At 38.3% G+C, this 17,307-nt stretch overlaps 1 protein-coding gene across 7 annotated transcripts in view; it reads left to right on the forward strand.

Annotated features, from left to right (window-relative positions):
* Positions 1-17,307, forward strand: part of FABP6 (fatty acid binding protein 6) — a 73,031-nt gene that overhangs the window by 19,333 nt on the left and 36,391 nt on the right. For all 7 annotated transcript variants that reach the window (XR_004754378.1, XR_004754379.1, XR_004754376.1 and 4 more), the window contains one exon: positions 14,132-14,268. Coding sequence is in view for 1 of the 7 variants with exons in the window: in XM_035338625.1 (XP_035194516.1) it covers positions 14,132-14,268 (137 nt within the window). In the remaining 6 variants the exon portion in view is untranslated. The remainder of the gene's footprint in view (positions 1-14,131; positions 14,269-17,307) is intronic.

A 17,307-nucleotide genomic window follows, 5' to 3' on the forward strand; every position in this document is an offset into this window, starting at 1 on the left:
ATAGTCTGTCACAGAGACCTGCCCGCTGGCCTGCAGTGAAGAGCTAAGACCAAAGCAAAATGTTGTAATTGCAGGATTAGTGGGCAGCTGCAGTAACATCAGTGTGGAAATACGTCTTAACGATGGATCTAGAAACAGAGCTTTCTAAATTAGATGAGACATTTGACTGTAAACTGTACACCGCTCAGTGACGTTGTATGAGTGGTTTTAAAATGTTTTGAAGGAGAAATAGAGCTGGCTGGAAAAATGGGTGAATTACACCTTTGGATAATAGAATTCAATTCGTAGAATTCAACCTAGAGCAGTTTATCAGCCACCAAAATCATGAGCATTATGTTGTTACATAAACTGAATTTAGATTGCCATCTGTTTCCTTTCAGATAACTGTCTGCATCTGAAAGATGCCTCCTTATGACACGAGGCCAGTCAGGAGCTAACTTGACAGCATGTGTATGTGGACGTGTTCAGGTGGTATCAGGTTAGCTTAACCTATGAAGCTATGTGAATTAAGGGCCTTGCAGGGGAACAGGTGTCTTCCTGCAAAGGCAATTGTATACATGTCTAAAAGGCTGTGGATTAACAATGGTTTTATGTCTCGCCTTTGCCCAGTTCAGGAAAGTAGAACAAACACGCATCTGCACCCACCTCAACATGTGGACAGCCCCACAGGTAAAAAATCTTCTGGCAGGGGTGGAACATACTCGTGCTGTAAGGAAACTCATTTTGTGGGCATACAGAAGATTTGCTGTGCAGAACTTAGAATATTTGTCAGATGGTATATGCACAAAATATGACATTATAGATATGTCTGTGCTCTTTAGAATCAGATATCTGTTGCTATGAGCTGACTTACCACAGCAAAGAGTTCAGTCTAAATAGATAACTGGATTTTCATACTGTAAAGTTATTCTCAACAGTATTACCTCCCCAAGCCTGTTTGTTGTTCTGGAATTATTCTGCTGAATTGATAAAGGAATCTGGTTGCTGCAGCATCTTTGTCTGGAACAACTTCTGGGTAGTGCTTCAAAAGTCAAAAAGAAAAAAAAAAAAAAAAGAAAAAAAGAAAGTGCCAGTCTTGTCTCAGGCCTTGAAGTAAAAGAGACTGTTGGGGCTTCTAAATACTTTTTTTTTTTTTTTTTTTTTTTATGACCCGTTCTCTTTTACCCTAATATCTCGGAACATGCAAGCTTGTTAATACTACCACTCTTTGCTCTTTGAATGAGAAGAAACTTAAGCACTGGTCTTCATTTTACCGGTAAAGTTGTTCCTGAGTCTTGTCTGGTCTTTCTCTGCAGTATTTCCCATGTCCATGAGTGTAAATTCCATGAGCTGTATTAGCTCTTCTAACTATATGTAACAAGTGACTATATGAACTGAGAGATTATGCAGCTTTTCCTGCAGTACCAGAAAGACTATTTGTATCACACATAAGTGTTGCATTTTTATCCTTGAAGAGTAAGCCCAGGTCCTACCTGAAATGTTGTTCCTCTCCGATCCATCCTTCTGTGTGAAAATACCTATTTCAAATTAATGGCTGCTCTGTTCAAGAATTAGTTGGTTTGACATACCTTGTGGGTTGAAATGCATCTGCTACTGGCATCCAGACATGTAATGCATTATTGACATGCTCTGCACAAACTTAACTCATTTGTCATTGGCAACATTATCCCAGCTCCAGTGATAAATAGGGGGGCTAACCTTACGGATAGGCGAGCTAGCATGGCAGTTACTTTAATATTTCCTACACAGTTCTTCTATACAGGACATGAAATTACAAAAGTCTCTTTTGCATTCAATAAAAATATCAAAGCAATTCCTTGTTGTTTGGTTATGGAAATGCAGTAGTGTTTCTGAGGCTGTGTTCTACATCTACAAGCTCTGTTGATGCCAAGATTAACAGCACCTTCAGCTGTTGAGGTGTGGCTTTTCCTTAACTCTGGTCCCTGGAGATAAACCTCATGTCAAATAGCAGTAACAGGGATGGGAACTGACCTCACTTATGTATAGTAATACGAATCATACAGAATCTATGATCATTTAGGATTTTGTGCTGGCACAGTGTAAGGAGACAGGACAGTAAAGGAAATAGCATTGAGTAATAATCATTTGGAACCATTCTACTTCCCTAGCTGAAGCAGAGCTGAGCTGCCAACACGTATCTGACGCTGTGTCCTTTTTATCAGTTATTTGTAGCTTCAGGGTTGCTAGCTGTGAAACGCAGACAATAACTTTTCATTCACGGAGATATGATGTGGTTTAATTACAATAAATGTTTAAAAACAACTTGAGGATGAAAAGTGCTGTGTAACTGCTAACTATTGCCCTTGATGAAGACACAGTAACAAGATGATTAGTCTTTCAGATGTCTCTAGTTATTCCATGAATTCTAAATGAATTTCTGTCCTTAAGTTAAGAGTTACTGACACATTCAGATTTCTTCCTAATTGGCTTAGATGACCAATTGGATGCATTTCAATAAAATGGACAGTGAAGGTAAACGTGTTTTCTGGCTAGGTGTTGCTTTATATGGAACAATTGCATATGAATTGGCTACAAGTCAGAGAGCTAAACACCACAGTAACATCAAAAAAAAAAGTATTGTGATTTTTCCAGATAGTTTTCAAAAGTGTACTTATACTTGTCCCTCTTGAAGTCACACTTTACCCAAGTAAGAATGAGTAACTTTTGTCTGACAGTCTTGTCTTATTGACTGCATGCCATTCGTAACTGGTACCTTTTGTAATTATATCTTCATTTACAAATTATTTTTTAATGTTTTGAAAGTTGTAAAATGGAGACACTGTGGAGCCTAGGATTCCATGCTAACCTGATTCTTGCTTCCTCTTGTGATAAAGGTTTGGAAACTGTTGAAAGGGCAGAAGATTGTGGCATACATGACAATGTATTTCAGTTTTTCAGGCTTTTCCTTTTCACCTAGAAAGGCCAAACCATTAATGAAGGCTGTAGAATACTGCTTAGCAATGTCATCCAGTTAAGCTCTCCATTTTTTTAAAAAAGAGGGAAGAAAAGAAAGGCAGCTGGTACTGAGGTCTGCAGTTCTCATGTGACAAAAACACTGCTCTGAGCTGGAGTCTTCCCATACCATATAATCACATCAATACAAAGATATTCAGGGTAATATTCATTTCTGATGTAATTTCACTGACTTTTTAATCCTATTACACCAAGGATGAATTTGTCCCTCATGGTGTCTGCAAGCGCACACGCACACAAAGCACTGACAACAGTTGGAGGGGTCATGACCCATTTGTGTATGCTAATGTCTGTGGCTGATGCACACATTTCATCCCTTTATCCCTTTGGTTCTTTGACCAAAATCAGAATAAAAACTTGCAGTTTACAATTTTTTATGCGGACTTTTTTTTTTTCCTGGATTTTTTTGGTGATGATTTACTAGAGGATTGGTTCTCATTCGTCCTTTGTCTAAATTTTCTTTATGTCCTTCCACAGAATTTCCTATTATCTACCCTCTTGCTTCCTCAGGCCTCATCTGACGTGCGTGCTTTACCAAGTCAAGAAATGCTGTCGTCATAGGCAAGTGTTTTCAGCTCTTCTGATGCTGAAGACACACCTCAGACTGTGCATGTCTCTGGCTACTCTGTGCGTTTTTGTATTCACGATTAAAAAAAAAAATGAATGGACCATATTGTTTAATAGAAACTTCAAGTTTATTATGGACTGTGAAATACCATAGATACTGAGGGGGAATATATAAGGAAATAATCTACAGAGATTGATCTTGATCAAGCTTTTTAGAGAAAGAGATTGTTGTAGCAGGAAGAGAGGATCATTGTGTCCTTATGTCCTCACTTTCTTTGGATGATCATACAAATCCTTAGCTTTCAAATTAAGGTCCTTCTCCCCCTTTCATTTCCTCCCACAAAATGAGGACTAGTTGAGGAGGCTGTTGCCATCTTGTCAGTTGCCAAAGGGGATGCATATAGTGTCAGCAGCTGAAGCTAAGTGCTGTCATCCCACCTCATCTTTAACAATGAAGTTAATCTTGCAAAATCTCTTCATTTCTCTGCCGTGTGCTGAGCAGTTTCTCATTTAAATTGAAGAATTGTGTGTTTCCTAGTTTCAGGTAGGAAATACCTTCCTTCCCTTAGTAAAAAGGAGAGCTATGCTGTAATGCTTTGTTGTCACATGCTGTAATTCCATCAGCAATTTTGTATTTGTGCCCCTAATGAGGTTTAGGACCCTTGCTAAATTTGTAGGGACCTTGCTTCGCTAAAACCCTGTGAGCATTAAGTATGCAAAGGAGAAAATGCTGTCCTGCTTTCAAATCACAAACAGTCCCTGCACATTGGCAGCACAATATGCTTGGCGTGCAGTGGCTTTCAGTGTCCCCTGAAATAAGAGCACTTAAGATGCAGTCTGGCCACATGACTACAGAGTTCGGTCATTAACACAATGAAGTAACCAGACAGAAGTGGTGTCCTATATTTCTTGCCATCTGAACTTCTGAAAATGTTAATTCTTTCTAGCTCTTAAACCGGTTTGCTTTTTGCAGTATATCACATTGTGTTCTCTTAAAGATATTTATTCTCATCAACAAATCGTGTTGTAGTCTATTGTGGATATGAAGTTGTAGAACCTTTTGTGTATTTCAAGGAAAAGTCCACCACCAGTATTACACATTTGATTTGCATGTTTTCTTACCTGATACCTAATCTAATTTCAGGTAGGATCAATTTATGGAGAATTCAAGCTCAGCCTGCTATTTGGAAATGTTTTGTAAACCAAGAGAGTGAATCCCCCAAGCCAAGGGATGCTCTGTTACCTTTTAAGGGTGTGCTTAGATGGCAATGGTTGGGAAACTGTTGTGTTGCTTTCATTCAGAGCAACTCAAGCCTTCAGCTATAGAAAAAAACATTCACTTGTTCCCAAAATAAAGTAGGTTTTGATTCTAATACCATGGTCAGTAAGCCACAGTGGTTTGCTAGGCCAGGGTAAGTGCTTGGCAGCCAGTCCACAAAATCATGTCAGAGATTATTAATGTAATAGGCTTGATTATTCTTTCACTGATGAAGACACATGGTGATCAGTGGAAAAATTGCAAGATGATAAATGCTTCCTGCTTAAAAGTTTGGGGAATGTGGAGTTAGTTTTCATTTTGACTGCATCACTCAAGCCTTTTCCTTGCTCCTGTCACAGACTAGTCCATAAAATTACAAACACCAAGGCATAACATCACCTCTGTCAGCATCATTCAGTATGTGCTTAGCCATGGCTTCTGCATATCTATCCGTTGGCAACTCTAAAGGCATGCAATTAACGTAGCTGAAACTGATCTTGACAATTTAAAAATCATGGTGTGTGTTCCTTTTAACTGAAGTTCATAAGATATGAGTGGCTGGATCTCGTATTTCAGCTCCAGCATGTGTTGTTACGATTATTGTCTGTGCTCTGTTTGACAACTGAAGTCAGTGGAAGTTTTGCCAAAGTATAATGTGCAAAACTGGATTCTAGTTTCTATTCAGAGAGGGTTGTTTTGTTAGCAGGACTTGTGAAGAGTTTTGACAGGCTATTTTAGGACATTGAACAGGGTTTCAGAACACTTCAATGAAATTTGAACGGTTGCATTTTAGAGGTGGTCATTATCAGGACATAAGCAGGAAGGCTGCACTGTCTCATGGAGTGCTTTCACCCATGTCAGGCTGTTCTCCAGAGTTGTGTACGGCCCGTGGAGCCTGATGGTAAGGGTGAAGTCAGGACTTTGTAAGTGTGTCTCTGTCAGAAAACTGGAATGAGGTAGTTCAGATTTTTGCCATTCTTCCATTGGCCAAGTGACTTCTAAAGCTGCAGAAGCGCCATTTTTTCTATTGCAGAGATTATCAGAAACACTTGAATTTTTATTGTGTACTAATTAATGTCCTGTCCTTTCTGGCTGATCAGAGCAACTCAGTGTAGAGTCTACTGAGACTGTATAGTATTTTTTACCATGTATCTTTATGCCAGGAGTTTCAATGCTGTAATTGAAGCACATACCATTGTATTTTTCTAGGCATATGCTCCATTTCACCACATTTTTTTACTGCTTTATTTAAATACTAGAAAATAAGTTGTGAAGTACTCTGTCTTAGGGAAGGAACCTCGAATAGTGGTGCTCGGTAGATACTGCAGATTCTTAAATGGTAGTAGAATATATGAGGGTAAGTGCAGAATGTTTAAACGTGTTATTTCACTGGGACAATAGCAGTATTGTTTGATCTTGGATTAGCTATAAAGGACAATGCAGTATTAGCATCTTTTATAATACAAATTCTCTTGTTTCCAAAGTTGTCCAACTGAAACTCTCCCTTCACGTGTACCCAACCAATAATAAAAAGAAAACTCCAAGTCTTCAACAATTGTTTCACTATCTTTGTGTATTGGTATAGCTATGCTGCATTTCTCTCTAGTTATGCTAATCTAATTCCCCGTGTGGAAGCTTATCACGAAATAGGGGCCAGGCGTGCAGTACCTAGGATATACTGATGTAGCTGTATATCTCAGTTTGTTTTAACAGATGGAGTTCCTTCCCACTACGGTTAAAACCGCCATGCCCAATAACACATGCTCTTCTAGGAAACAATACCTTTGCCAGCCTAAATTTATTTCTGTTCACTGGAACGGTTGGTTAAAAGTGTTTTTGTTTTATGCCATGCTTCTAGTAGGCATAGGTAGGCTGCAAAACCAGAACTGGTTTAAAAATGCATTTTTCCCAGAATAGTTTATACTAATTTCAAAAATGTATAAATTAAACAGCAAAAGTGATACTTTGTTCTGAAAAGGAAGGGCATATGCCTGCTTTTTTGCAAGATTATAGGGTTCTTTTATTTATGTTCATCCTAAACAAAGAGAGAAACTGTTAATAAATATATAAAATGTACCGTGTCATTCTATTTATTATGGGGAAAAGATTGAGAAAAATTTAAAACTGTAACTCTGCTTCCAAGCAATCTGCATTACATACGAGGTTCATTCTTTGTGCTTTTTAGATCTGCAGTCTAGATAATTAATGTTTGGAGCACTACTGCAATTTTGGTATTACTTTCACCACCCCCCTGTGACTGAATACTGTGTCGGTTCGATGGTATGTTTACTGAATGTTCTGTCACCAGTCCTCCTTGTTCTGCAGTCTGGTGTATGTCTGGGTGATCTGTTTGTTCTGCTTTGGCATCCATTGGAATGACAAAAATGTTCTGAAATGCAGCTTTGCTTTCATTCTGTCAAGTGATACATTTCTGCAGCAAAAAGGGTATAGTGAATCATAAACACGATGTAAGCATATGCTGTGTCCCAAAACAATTAGCAAAATGTTGGACTGAATGGAACTAGTCAGGAAGAAAAAAAGACTTATTCCTAGTAAAGCCTAGAGATTGTGCAAGTCTTACTAAATGCATAATCATAAGGACATTAGATTTTAATATTGTAGCATTTTTGTACTTTTTATAATGGTTTTATAACAAGCATTTGTTTGTTTACTTGTTTTTCAGTATTATGTTCCTTGAGGTCTCTGGTCAGGCAAAACTCGCACAGATTTCGACTGGAGCTTGACAGACAAGTAACTGAACGAGCACACAGTAAAAAGTAGTATTTTACAGTTCAAAATGCTGGTGGCTATTTTAATACCTTGGGGAAATTGGGGAAATATGATGCTATTTCTCTGTGTTTTCATCATGGATTGAAACTCCAAAGTATGTATGCATGAATGAATTTTTTACATTTCGTATCTTTGTGGTATAGTGATGTTTATGCAATTGTAAGTTTTTTCTTTCTCCATGGCATAATTGAGTATAAAAGAGCTTTATGATACCCATTATGTTTTTCCCTTACAATAAAACCAAAGTGGCTAATCGATGCAGGCTTGGACCAGTGGTAGACCAGGTAAACACTGGTTATACGTTCAGACTGGAGGCCAGGAATTCTTTGTCACATTAAAGATGCAATTACATCTTTACTGTAGTTGCAATTTGACTATAGTTTTAGTTTTTCTACACTAATATGAATTTGATTCTAATTTCTGAGGTCACCCAGGGTGAGTCAGATCTGGTCAAGCCAAAATAAGCTCTTGAATTGTTCCTAAAATTATGGAAAATATGAGTCAATTCAGAGAGTTGTTAAGCATGTAGAAGCAGTCGTAGGCATAAAACAACCACAAAGCTGCAGACGGTGCAGTGGGAGAGAAGGTCCACCCAATGAGTCAAAGTTGAATGTAACTGAGTTTCAGGGCTTGTCTTTTAGCAGAGCTGGTGAATAGCTAAAAGAGAGGTATGAGAGCCATGAACAGGGAGGAGAAATGGACAGATGTTTATGTTGTGTGATTGCTTTTGGATTAATGTAAAGTAAAACACCCAGAAGGGAATAGGTTTGATCTGTGACTTGGACTTTCTTTTGCAGGGAGACTGAGATAATTAATAATATGGAAATAGGCAGGGGACTTCAAGACTCTGAAAGCAGGTGATGAGACCCTGACATATCTTACATAGTAAGAACACAATTTGGTACGCTCATTACCATTGTTGCCAACTGTATCAGCTTGGGTACACATATTGCAGTTAATAACTCTGCTTTCTTGGTGGTTCTGGGAAAATCTGTGCTACTGTCATACATCACAGCACGGTTACTATTTTGCACAAGCTGCTGTTGGCTGTGGGAAAATTTCCCATGCAGACTTAGAAAACATGAGGCCTTAATATAAGAAAGTAACCCTCCAAACATCATGTTTCAATATGCTTTGTTTTTTGATGGCAGTGGTTCACTGTTCATGATCGCAGGCAAAATACAGCGCAGGTGCTGAATCAAGAAGCGTTCCTGTATAATATAGAGCTGGCTCTGTCAGCGTGGTTACAAAATTTGCTGAAAATTCCTTATTAAAAATAGGACCTCAATGATCATTTTAATTTTTAGTTATGAACATGTGAAGACAAAATCCTTTTCTTTTCGATCTTTTCTCCTCGTTATAGCCTATTGCTGCTGCTTCATTGCTGCAGTGTTCCTTGCTAGTGCAGTAAATCTGGAGACCTAATGGTGCACAAGCCCCTTTGAGGACAGCGCTGACTTTTAAAATATTCATTTCTATGCGGATCAGGGATATCCCAGTCTGGCTGTAATCAGAGGAAGAAGGAAGGAGACAAATAATCACTGAATATGACTGTTTAGGGAGCAATTTCTGTCAAAAAAACAATCAGCAGCAAAGGTGGTTATGAGCTGGCCTTGCACCCCCAAGCACAAGTAAGAGTGTTGTGGGCTTGTTTGATACTCATCAAAGTATAATTGCTTCTTTCTATTCCTTCATCCTCTAGCCAGCTGCTTCTCCCCTACTATGCTGAAATGCCTGTTGTTTCTCTAACTGCTGAGTAACGTAGGGCTGGTGAGAGGTGCCAGACTGACAGCAGTGGGCTCTGCACTGCTTTGTTCAGATCCAGCCAGCAGGTAAAGCTCAAGCCCCGACAGTGCCCCTCACTGCAGGACTGAGGTTCAACCGTGACCTGCAGGGACAAGTCACAAGGCAGAGGCTCCTGCAGGGCAGCTCAGTTCTTGGTTATTTTTATTTGTCAAAATGATGCCAGCTGTGGGAGTGAATTGCGTGTTCTGGAAAGGCAGGATGGCTCTCTGTTTCCAGCCAGCGATCCAGACAGAGATCAGTTCAAAGCTTGAGTTATTCCAAATGGAATAGACCTTTGCGCTATGAAATCAGTTTGCAGCAAGTCTCCTGCCACTGGGAGTTCAACTGACTACCAAATTTATCTCACCCAGGCTTAATGAACAGTCATCAGGTAGTAATGATCCTACCAATCTTGATTTAAATAGCGGGGGTTGGATTCCATATCCCTAGAGTAATTTTTTGTGCCATTCAAACCTCATCAAAGTGTCTTGGTGAAAATAATTTAGGTTAGCAGGTTGTACTGCATGTTGGCCAGCAGCTCGGGGAAGGTGCCTATCAGTTACTGGTGCTCAGTGGCAACGTGGGAGCTAACGGTAACTTCTTGTCTGCCTCAGTCCTGTTTTTCTTTGCAGAGGAATGCCTAACTCTGGGCTTTTTCTTTTAATACTTCAGGATAGCAACAGCAGCAAGGGTGTGTCCATCAGTGCCACTGCTAGTTAGCATCTAACCCCTGTATTTCTTTGAAAGAGATTTGAATGTTTATTTTCACTGTGAAGAAAACAGAATATTATAAAAAATCCTGTCTGACCTTGTGTGAGAAAACAAAACAGAGGCCTCAGCAACTCCAGGGCTGGCTCAGCCAAGCGATGTCACATAAAATATGAAAGAGAAAGAGGGCTTTATTTGTATCATGTCTGTAGGTCACAAGGACTTAAGAGAAGGCACCGACCAGACAAAAACCTTCAAAAAAGGTTTATTTATAAAAATTATTGTAGGAGAAGGATTCTTTCTCAATCAGACAACTGAAAATCAGCACTGAAAGAATTTCAGTGTTTGATGCTATCAGTTAGTTGGGTTTCCAGTTCCCAGAGGCTGAGCAGAGGAGGACCTGCACCGTTTGTGTCCTCAGCCTGCCCAGTCCTGCTTGCAAGCTTACCCAGTACACAGCAGCGAGACACTAGGAAGCTGATTCAAGCCATTTTTCTTCATGACTTTCTGTGCTGTGATGATCCCACATAAATCAAATCTAGCTTGATCATCCTTCCTGAGGAATAAAGAGATGAGAGTCAGCTTCACCTGCCTCTGACTGCAGCTCCCCATACCAGTCCATGTTTCTGGTTTCCCTCAGTCCCTAATTACAGGATCTGGACAAAAACCTCTCCTGCTGCTCCCACGCTTGTGAGCATCACTCAGGGTCAATAGCCACTGTAGTGATTCTGTGCTGCTCTGTGAGAATGGTTCCTTTCTGCAGGGATCTGCGCAGTCCATACATCTTTTCTGAGCAAACTACTTCTGAGCTTTGAGTAGCCTGAAGAGGGGAAGGAAAGCAGATCTTCTGCCCAGCCCTGTGGTCAGCCTTTGTCCAAGTGCCAGAATAATGGCACGGAACAGTAATCTAATACGCCTTTCTTTTAGGAGAGGAAGCTGGAAGCGGCGATGCAGCTGTGAAGAGTCAGGGCACAGAAGGTCTAAATGCCTCCGGCCGCAGAGCTCTTAGTGACACGTGGGTTACAAATAGTAATGCTGTGTGGTGACAGTGTGGGAAAAAATAAAGGGATAAGCTGGGCCTAAAAGTACAAATTGCTTGTCAGAAAGCTGCATTAGGAGTGCAGATTTTTGGTTTTGAAATCAGCAAGGAAAATAATTTTTCCTTGCCTTTAAAATCCACTTAGGTACCCAGATTCTGTATCACAGTCCAGGCATGTTTGATTAGCAAAAATTATTTTTTTTCTAAGACAGTATCTGGAAATAGCAATAACTTTAAGCCAGTGTTCAGCAGTGGAGGCATATTTTTATAGTAAATCATCTTTTCAAAAAATTAGGACTTTTGAGACAAATACTGTCTCAGAGGATGATGTTCCTTCTCAGAAAAACATATTCTTTATTTTAAATGGGAAAGGTCTTTTGGTATTTTTTTATGACTTCATATATATATGTGTATAAAATAATATATATATATATATATATTTAGTGAAAAATTGTGTTGATTTTGCCATACCAAATCACTGTTACAAAGCCATTATGTAAGTGCTATATTTTCTGGTAAACCAAGAGCTTTGATAAATATTGTACTGCAAGGCAGACCTTTGGCAGAAGCCCTTGTGCGTTCCGTGAGTAAACGAGAGCAAAGATAGAGTGACTTGATCACAGAATCTCATCAGGTGCTTCCAGAAAAAGAAAAAAGAGCTTTGTGTGCAGAAGACTTGCTATTTAACATGGGTAGTGCAGCATCTACAATCTATATATTTAATAATCTGTCTGAATCTTGGTTATGTAAATAGTGTAAAAATCCCAGTATTGTGCAAGAAGACTTTAAGTCTTGTTCTTTGTCTCCTGTCTCTCAGGACACAAACTGCAACTAACCTTGTAAGCCAGAGATTTTTGCACAGAAATCCATCTGTAACACAGTTGAACATTTATTCAGCTGAGGAGCAGAATTAAAGCGGTATCACTAGATGGCAGCGTGGTTTATGACACAGACTTTTATACCTGATTGTCATAGGCTGCTCTGAAAGGCCATGCCTTCCTTCTCCGGGGAAAAAAATCACAGAAATTCAGAGGCGGTGGATTTAGAATCACTTCGTCATGCTCACCAAGGGAGTCACCAGGATAATCCTGAGTGGTAGAATCCTGTGCTATTGGTGCATGCAACTGGTTTGTAAACTTCACCCAAATCTTGTCAGTTTCTGTCTGAGGAAGTAGAATATTGGCAAGCTGACACCTTCTCCAGATTTTTAAGCATCCTGGGAATAGTAGCTGATCTGTATCAAACTTATCCATTCAAAAATACATATTAAGGTTGAAAATGAAGTTTTAAAAAATAAACAGTTGTCTTTCTATGTTCCCTGGTGTTTTCTTGTCATTTAGGAGGAAAATGGGTTTTGTTTATAAGCTGTAGTATGGTATTATGAGATGAAGTTCAGATTTTCAACTCTTGTCCAGATTTTTCTCTTGATTCCAGAAGGAAACTTTAAGAGAAATATGTCTTATTCCAGGATTTAATATAAAATCACAGTTGTTAACAACATGCTCTCATTTTCTTAGTATTACATCAGCATTGTTTGAGTAATACCAGCATACTTACTGCTGACCAAGAATAAATAAAACCAGGATAAAACCATTGGAAGAGGCACACCCCAGGCTAGACGTAATATAAGCATCTAACAGAAAAAGCAGATGTAAAGAACTGCCTTTTTTGGAGATGGTGAAGAAGTGGCATGAGATATTTTCTCTGCTACAAAAGCATATTTATTTCTTCTGTTAAATGTATCTAAACAAATATAAAGAGTTTTAGCTTTTTGTAAAATATTCAGTGCCGTATTATGGTGTATCAGACACATCAAAGCAAAACTGAAGCCCAAAAAACTACTTACAGGCAAAGAAAAATATGTATATATATATATCTATATATATATATGTATTTCCAGAAGAGAGATGTATCCTTCTTTGCATCATTTTTTCAAAATTTTCTGTTCTTGCCCAATTAACTTGCATCAGTCTTTTCATTATGGCACACTCTAAGCACTATGCTAGCATAAGGAAAATATATTCAAATATTGGTTTCCCTTGTCTGGCTTCGAGATTCTTTATTTTAAAACAAAATCCTTTTTTGCCTGGTTTATAGGGAAGTAAATAACTTATCACCAGATAGCTGTGTATTCCATCCAACATCTCTTCAGATGAGCCGCAGGAATTGGGAATAGAGGAAAAGCTTGAGAGAGTGAAGGAGATGGGAGGGGACAAGTAAACATGGTTTTAAAACATAAGGAAGATGAACTGCAAAGCAGATATACCTTCCGAAAAATAATAATAAAAATCATAAAGATCTAATTTTCGTGTTCCCCGTAGCAGATTCAGCAACTGCAGCTGAAGGAGTAGCAGAATTTAAATGTGCATGGGGCTTATGTGCACCATTAAAGCAGCAGCCTTTACAAGTGCAATATGTGGAGGTTAATACATTTCAGGAAAATCAGTGGAGATACAAGGCAATGTGCTGGAGAACCCATTATATCTAAAAGATGGAGGGATGCCTAGAGTTTTAACAGACAGCAGAGGATCAGGATTTCTGGCTATTAATCCCATCTCATATGACCTGGGGCAAACTACGCAATCTGTATTTAAAATAAAGTACTATTGCTTTAATAATGAAAGGCTGGGGAACAGCAGTCTGGAAAGCAGGATGCTTAATAAAGTATGCTGTGTTTATTCCATGCATACTGAACTCTGAGTAACCCTTGCAGTATGGAGGTTCCCCTGGCAGGCCAAGTGGGGAATTTGGCCTTTCTTTAGTTCAGCTGCTTTGTGTATTTGCTTCAGTAACCATTAGTGATCCAGATACAGAAATGCTAAAGTTACAGAAGTAGAGATGCACAAAAAAAAAGGAAGCTGTGAAGCTGCAAAATCATAAGGAAGAAAAAAATAATATTTTCCATGTCAGAAATATGAAAACATGTTGGTATTTTCCAAAGAAACAGCGTTTCAAAGTCAAAAGATTTTTCTCTCCATTTATTTTCTCAGGACTTGCTCAGGAGTCATTGATAGCCTGCATTTTTCACCATGCTTATAATGAAACAAACTCTGCTATGTATGAAAGAAAATGCTCTGGATGTCCCAAGCTAGAGGAAGAAGATGAAGGGAGTGGGACTATTATCAAGGTACGATTATTAAAATGGCACTTGAATATAAATCACTAATGGATTTGAAATCAGACATTTCACACATTTTGAAATGGATTTGTTTTAAAAAAAAAAACAAAATAAATGTTTTTTTTTTTTTTCCAATATAAACCGTGATATTATATGTACATATAAATATTTTTCAGAAATTGCTTTGCTTGTAAAAAATAATTCCAACAAAAAACCTTGCAGCCTCATATCAGCTTTTAAATACATGATTTGTAGAAGCGTGCATGAAATAATGTGGTTGAGCATCTATGCTTTGTTACAGGTATTTTCTAAGGCAGCAGCTTTAGCTGTGTTGTGTAAAACTAGGATGGCCAGGGATATGGCAGCAATTTACACTAGACAGTGTTGGTGTTATTTGAGACCCTTTCATGTCTCCAGATTGCTGTCACTCTCTTTCAACACATTGATCCTTTAAAATAGGGGAAAGACAAGGGTAAGACAGAAGCTCTTAATGTCTTTGTTCCTCCTTGAAACACTACTTAAAATTAATGAGTGTTTCTATAAACAGTATAAAGTCAAAACGGATACAAATGGAAAAATCAAATGCACTTGTTCTTCAAAATACGGTCTTTTTAAAAACACCTCCTTGCCAAGTAAATAAGCACTTTGTATTAAGTCAATATGACATGAAGTGAAGCTAATAAAGACAAAGTTCTGCAAAATCCTGAGCATATCCAGTTCTTGTCAGATTCTCAGTTCACACAAGGAAATACATTGCCTTGCAAGGCCGACTAGTAGTGTCCTTACATTAATTGCATAACGTTTGTTGTTAAAAGTCCATCGTTTACTTCCTTATTAACCATAGCTGCATGCTAGTAACCTATGGCTAATAAGCCAATAATGTGCGTGAAATTGAGAAAGGCCAAATCATCATAATTTTCATGTTTTAAGAATTTTCAGTTCTTAGTGTTCATTATATTATACTTTTAGGTTTTGAAAATCTGTCCTCTGTACAGCAGCTAGCATTTAAAAACTGATTCATTGTTTTATGATGTCTGTGAAGAACCAAAGAAGCTCTTAGCAGATTTCCTGTGGAAAGAAGAAATTAAAACATGCTCTTACGTAGTGTTTTTTATTGACTTCAGTAAACTTAAATGCTGCACCGAGCTTGCCTTCAAGAAAACCTAAACCAACGTCATATAGACTAAATCGTCAGTTGCTTGGTTTCTTAGGTGGAGCATGCTTCCTACTGGAGTGCAGTTGTAGGGAGCTGCAGAAGGGATGTAAGAGAAGGAATGACAGTAAAATAAGCAAATCGGTTCAGTGCCTATGAAAATGAAGAAGTTCTAGGACTGATTTCTGAAAGTTGTCCAGCTATCACAAGAAACCTGTTGCCAACAGAGTCCAGGCAGAACTTCTGTGTATACTCTAGAAGCAGGGTAAATTCATGAAACATCCAGGTCCTGGTTTCATCCCACTGCCTCCTAAGCCTCATTCGACAAAACTTGTACCATCACATTAGAAATTCATCAGGTAACTGTAACTCCAGAGAGGGATTCCAGGGCATTACTGATGCCTTTGAAACATGTTGTGACTAAGGATGAAGTTATTTTGGTGGTTTTGTATGGTGGTGACAGCCTATTTCAGAAACCTGCATCCAGTTACCCTCCTGCCAGCAGTTCCTGCTAACGTTAACTGCAGGTACAGCACACCTTCGTTTAACAGTGGGCTACAGCTGTTTTTTCCCCCTTTTGATGCTGACTGTGGATTGCTTAGAAGACCACAGCCATGTGACAAGTCTCTAAATTAGACTAGATTACCTTGAAGATAAGTTCAAATTTGAAGTTACATTGTTCTGATGTGTCAGCAAGTATTATCATATAGATACTATCGATACTATCAAGTAATAAAATCTTTACAACACATCATATGAACTATGTAGATAACAGGGATATGACTATTATTTTTGGTCAGAAAAGTCCGAAGGGGTAGTTACAATGATTTCTGTCTTTAGCGATGTCAGATACTAATTTATTTGAACCATACTTACAGTCTTTTAGGGACTGTCAATAAATATGTCGAACAAATATATAGAGGTAGTATCTTTAACTCAGTTTGCTTTTACCAGAAGACTGCAGATAAGGCTGAATTATAATCTTGTTTTAGCAATTTTTAAAAACTTCCCTGTATTAGACCAAAACTGTTGAGATACACAATGTTCCATAGTGGCTTTTAGTCCAAAGATGATATTACAAAGGAAGCTTAACAGGTTTGTGTGACCCAAATTGATGGGAGCCAGTCATTTTTCTACTGTGCACTTCCAAATTTTATATGTCAAAAGTGGCATAACAAAAATTTTCAAGTCTTCTGTTGAAGTTTTTACTATTTTTTTTTTTTTTAAAAAAAAGATACCTTCCTGTTTCTGCTGTCAGTCCCCATTACCACTGTTTTGGATGCAATTGATAAAATACATGTAAAATAACTAATTAAAGGAAAGAATCCTGAAGAAAGAAAAGAACAATTAGATTCAAAAGAAGTCACTAGTATCAGTCTTACTGTCTGTTATGTGAGTTGTGTTAGTATATCCATTACTGGCCTTTTATTAAAAGGTGGGTAGTGTACTAGTGAAACTTGCTGAGCTGGAAAACGTTTGAGATTCTAGTAAAATTGGGGTAAGTGGAGGATGATGAGAATAAGAAAAAGTCTGTCACTTCAGAATTGTCTGAACAGTTTGGCATGGCTTAGCCTGATTGCTTTAGTCTAACAAAAACAACAACAAAAAAGGTGCCCTCTGAAGAAATTTGGGATAAACTCCAAGAAAGAAGGGGCAGTTCTGGCACAAGTACATTTAGAACAACAATGAATTAATTTAAACTATAAATTAAAAGAAAATTTTTACATACCAGGGAGTAAACTGCCTGCTAAAATAACAAAGACAAGCACTTCATAGAGTGCTATCAGTTCTAAAAATCTGAAATGATAACAGAGATATCCCTCCCAGTTCTTTTTTTGGGTGTTTTTGAGTCTAGGAGTGCGGATTTAATTTGCTTAGGTGTTGGATTCTGAAAA

The sequence above is a fragment of the Oxyura jamaicensis genome, chromosome 13, assembly GCF_011077185.1.
Source record: "Oxyura jamaicensis isolate SHBP4307 breed ruddy duck chromosome 13, BPBGC_Ojam_1.0, whole genome shotgun sequence".
Taxonomy (NCBI): domain Eukaryota; kingdom Metazoa; phylum Chordata; class Aves; order Anseriformes; family Anatidae; genus Oxyura; species Oxyura jamaicensis.